This window comes from Rhea americana, unplaced genomic scaffold, assembly GCF_003343005.1.
Source record: "Rhea americana isolate MKP2758 unplaced genomic scaffold, rheAme1 scaffold_945, whole genome shotgun sequence".
NCBI classification, from domain to species: Eukaryota; Metazoa; Chordata; class Aves; order Rheiformes; family Rheidae; genus Rhea; species Rhea americana.
The window spans coordinates 3,001-7,253 of record NW_028187139.1 but is presented as its reverse complement, the minus strand read 5'-3'; the positions used below and the strand labels follow the sequence as shown (position 1 = coordinate 7,253).

The 4,253-nt window shown below is 69.0% G+C and overlaps 2 protein-coding genes across 2 annotated transcripts; one reads left to right on the top strand and one right to left on the bottom strand.

Annotated features, from left to right (window-relative positions):
- The first annotated feature begins 6 nt into the window (after positions 1-6).
- On the top strand, positions 7-2,205 carry LOC146584353 (carboxy-terminal domain RNA polymerase II polypeptide A small phosphatase 2). Its single transcript, XM_085324914.1, has 4 exons — positions 7-38; positions 342-434; positions 525-710; positions 801-2,205. Exons 2-4 carry the CDS (start codon positions 387-389, stop codon positions 924-926), a joined length of 360 nt encoding a protein of 119 aa, XP_085181040.1. The 5' UTR covers positions 7-38; positions 342-386; the 3' UTR covers positions 927-2,205.
- A 241-nt stretch (positions 2,206-2,446) lies between these two features.
- TSFM (Ts translation elongation factor, mitochondrial) lies at positions 2,447-4,130 on the bottom strand. The gene is made up of 5 exons (XM_085324915.1): positions 4,116-4,130; positions 3,871-3,999; positions 3,544-3,666; positions 3,304-3,388; positions 2,447-3,101 (listed from the first exon to the last, which is right to left on the bottom strand). The coding sequence occupies exons 1-5, from the start codon at positions 4,128-4,130 to the stop codon at positions 2,683-2,685; spliced, it is 771 nt and encodes a 256-aa protein (XP_085181041.1). The 3' UTR covers positions 2,447-2,682.
- Between the last annotated feature and the right edge of the window lie 123 nt (positions 4,131-4,253).

Here is a 4,253-nt window from a genome sequence, read left to right as displayed (position 1 = left end):
TCATCGTGCCCGTGGAGATCGAGGGGACCACGCACCAGGTGAGAGACCCCGGGGGGACACGGGACGGGACAGCTGGGGACCTAGAGGGGGAAGAGCAGAGCTGCGAGGACCCCCGGGGCCGTGGCCCGGTTCAAGTAATCCAGGATAGGCTGTTACCATCCCCGGCCTATTCTCGATTACTTGTCCCAGGAGGCGGCTGGTGACGTGGAGGACGCGGCCACGGCAGCAGGTACAGCCGGGGGGGACGCGGGGACCACGGAGGAGGGAGGGGCGGCAGCTGTGGCACCGCGAGGGGGGTGGGCCAGCACCCGCCGCCGCGGCTGAGGGACCTTCCCCGCCAGGTCTACGTGCTCAAAAGGCCGTTTGTGGACGAGTTCCTGCGGCGCATGGGGGAGCTCTTCGAGTGCGTCCTCTTCACCGCCAGCCTGGCCAAGGTGAGCGGTGGGACGGGGCGGGGGGTCCGGCTCCCCACGGATCTCCGTCCCCGTGCCGCGCGTGACCGGCCTGTCCCCCTGCGTCCCCAGTACGCCGACCCAGTGACCGACCTCCTGGACCAGCGCGGGGTCTTCCGGGCTCGGCTCTTCCGGGAATCCTGCGTCTTCCACCAGGGCTGTTACGTGAAGGACCTGAGTTTGCTGGGCCGGGACCTGCACAAGACCCTCATCCTGGACAACTCACCTGCCTCCTACATCTTCCACCCCGGCAACGCGGTGAGTCCCTGCCCGCTCCGGCCCTGTCCGCCCCCCGCGAGGGCCCCGGGCAGGCCTGGCTCACGCGGGCCTCTCTCCTCCCCCCGCCAGGTCCCTGTCCAGTCCTGGTTCGATGACATGGCAGACACGGAGCTGCTCAACCTCATCCCCATCTTCGAGGAGCTCAGCGAGGCGGAGGACGTTTATGCCAGCCTCGGCCAGCTGCGGGCACCCTAGGGCTCCCCCAGGGTCTCCTCCCGGCCCCGTTACGGCGGGGAACCTTCACTCAGTGCCTTGGATCAAAGATGCTGCTTTGGGGCAGCACAGCCGGACCCCAGCCCGGGGGTTCCCCTCCCCTCTGCCCGGGCGCAGGGCAGCGGCAGTGAGACCTCGGCTCCCTCCTGGCTCCTGCCCCTCGTCTGGGCTCTGTACAAGAGGGTGCCAGGAGCCCAGTTCCCCCAGTTTGCTGTAACTGGGTTGGACTGATTCTGCCTCGGGAGCAAAGCCCAGCAGACAGGCATCAGGATCCCCCTCCTCAGGGCACCTCAGGCCGGTGGGGCACCTCTGCTCCCCCATCTCCGCCTGGATCCAGGGCATTACTCCACGCTGGGGGAGTTGTCTCCCTTCGGATCGGGGTTTCTAGCCCCACAAGCACCGCCAGAATCTGCTGCAGGCAGGGAAAAGCTCCGGCTCTGGCTCCCCGCAGCCTCCCCGTCCCCCTTGCGGAACGGCCCTGGCCCAGGACTCCCCGCACCCGGGGAGCGACGCCAGCCGAGCCGCGGCCACCAAGCCTTACCACCCCCCTCGGGGCCCAGCGCCCTCCCCGCGGCCCGGATGGGACTGGGAGCGATCTCCCATCYGGGACCTGGTCCTCAGGCCCTGTCCGTGCCTCAGGTAACACCCGTGGGTGCCAGCACCTCTGCGCTGGGGGTCTGAACCACCGCCCGACGCAGCCCAGTCCTGGGGGTCCCGTATCCTGTGCAGCTCAGTGTCCTGTGCGGGCCAGSGCAGCACCCAGGCCTTCAGGCACCCAGTCCCCACCAGCACCCTGAGCACAGGGGACCCGGGGAGCAGCCTCCATGTCCCTCTGTTTACGTGCCTCCCCCTCCACGGTGTCACTGCCAAAGGAAACCAGCCCCCCCCCCCCCCCGCACCCACTGGTGGCCCCTGCTCAGACCAAGGGTGTGGGGCTGCTGCCCCTGAAACGGGCCCAAGAGCACCCTGTGGGCGGGCAGCGCTGCGCCGGGCAGCCTCTCACCAGCCCCAGCTCTCGCCCCGTGGAGTGGGTGCTGCTCAGCCCTCATCTGCCTTCTGGGGGGGTTGTGTCCCCCTGTCAGGGATGCCCCAGGCAGCCCCCCCCGAGCCTGGGTGCAGCCCGCCAACGCGGGCGTCTCAGCAGTGCTACCCTCGGGGGCCTCCTCCTTTTCTTATTACTTGAAGGGGCCACGGCCCAGCCTGGCCTCACTCTGTTTTTGGACCCTTTGTACTAACTGCGATTAAAGAAACCAGCAGAAAAGCAACGGCTCGGGGTCTGCGTGCGGTGGGGATCTGGGGCTGCCGCTGCGAGGGGAGCAGGCCCGGGAGCCGCTCCCACGTTTGGGGGGGGGGGGGGAGGTGGACCTGCCCCTGCTCTCCAGCCCAGGCTCCGCTCCCCCGTCAGCCCCGTGTCCCTGCCCAGCAGGGACAGGAGCCCTCGGGGACACCGCTGGGCTCTCACCAGCCCACGTTCCCTGCACAAAAAGTGCCCAGGGGCCAGATACCGCTGAGCTTGGGCATCTCTTTATTCTGCCTCGCTCTGGTCAGACACGTGGCTCGTGCTGCCCCTCGAGTCAGCTCCTCCGGGCCAGCGCAGACCTGGCCCGCGATACGAATTGGCCCTTTTACCTTCTCCGGCTGCCGTGTCCCCAGCCGGGCTCGCGCAGTCGCTGATCCAGGCTCAAAGCGCAGGGCAGAGCTCGGTGCTGGGCCCAAGAGGCCGCTCCGTCCTCGCCGTCTACGCGGCTCGCGGCTGCTCCGCCTCCTCCCCGCACTCGAACCTCACGAAGTCCAGCACGGCCAGGCGCCGCGGCTGTATGAACTGGCCCAGCGTAACGGTGGGGTCGAGCAGGAAGGTCTGCGCCAGCATCCTGGTCTCYGTCTCGCCGCCGGGCTCGTCCTCGGGGGAGCCGACGGAGAGCGGGGCCATTCCCACCACGTGCTGGGCCAGCTTCCGCCCCACGTCGCGCAGGCTGCCCTTGGCGCAGGGCTCCGCCAGCCGGCACGCCACCAGCGCCCCGTACTTGCCCATGGCCACGGCGGCCGCCGGCGCGGCGCTCGCCGGCAGCGAGCCGTGCACGTACGAGGCGATGTAGCAGTCCTCCGGCACGGCCAGCCAGGCGGCCCGCCGCAGCGTCATGTTCTCTCCCAGCTTGCCTGCGGAGCCAGGGCGGGTGTGGGTCACCGTGGGGCAGCCCACGGCTGTTTCCTACCTGTCTCCTGGCTCTGCTTTCCTCAGCGCTCGTTACCCCACAGGGTAACGTCGAGGAGACACGTCGCTCCCCAGAGAGGAGCCTGCTCCTGCCTGGAGGCTTCCCACCCGCCCCTGGACTGGTTCCTCCCGGCCAGGAGCTCTCACCTATTGCCAGAGCCACCTGGTCACTGAGCAGGCCCCCCCCGGGCCCCGTCCGGAGCTGGGACAGCTCATCCGACTTCAGGAAATGCTGAAAGAGGAGGGAAAAGCCTGGTTCAACCACCCGATCCACCTGTGTCCCAGTCGCCCCTGGGCCTGGGGGCACCCCCAGCCCCTCGGATGCGCTGAGGCGAGCAGGTGCCGAACGCRGGGCTGGCGAGCGCCCGGGCCAGCCGCAGCTCTCACCTTGGTGCAGGACATCAGCTGCTCTGCGGCGCCTCGGCAGTGGAACATGGTGCCCAGCACGACCTGCTGCACCAGCTGCTGAAACTTGGCATTCCTGGCCACGAAATCTGTCTCGCAGTTCACCTACAAGAGTCGGGGTCACTCCGGGGGAGGGGGGCGAATGTCCCCAGCCACCTCCTCAGCAGAGCAGGGCCTCCCTGCGGCTCCTCTGCCCCACGCGGAGCCCCCAGGCCAGGGCCCCGGGGGGCTTTTGTCTGCAAGGGCTGGCGTTGCCCCCAGAGGTGCCAGGGAACGAGGTCAGCGCCGGGTGCTCCAGCCTGCACCTACCTCCACCATGACGGCCACGTTGCCCTCCTGCAGCAGCCCGATGAGGCCCTCCTTGGTCCTCCGCCCCTGCAACTTGGTGGCTTTGCTCCATCCTTCCTTCTGGGCCTGCTCATTGAGCCAGGCCTCGGCCTGGGGGGAACCAAGAAAAGCAAGACAGGTCTTCAGCAGGCAGCGCGGTGGCAGCGCGAGGCTGCCACGAGGGGGTTAAGCGCTGGCAGCTCCCCAGGGGCGCCTGGGTACCTGACAGCGTAGACGCCCATGGGCGCCCCTCTGCCACCATCCCMTGCGCAGGCTCCCAGAGCCGACTGGCAAGTCGCCCCTGGCCTCTGCCGCCGTCCCGCACCAAGACCCGCTCCCTTAGTGGCTCAGGCAGGGCGGCCGGC

What these genes read in the sequence shown, in the direction of transcription:
- LOC146584353 (XM_085324914.1), top strand. Translation starts at nt 387, where the DNA reads ATGGGGGAGCTCTTCGAGTGCGTCCTCTTCACCGCCAGCCTGGCCAAG. An exon ending in TCACCGCCAGCCTGGCCAAG is followed by an intron (nt 435 to 524) that starts GTGAGCGGTGGG and finishes CTGCGTCCCCAG; the next exon opens with TACGCCGACCCAGTGACCGA. An exon ending in TCTTCCACCCCGGCAACGCG is followed by an intron (nt 711 to 800) that starts GTGAGTCCCTGC and finishes TCCCCCCGCCAG; the next exon opens with GTCCCTGTCCAGTCCTGGTT.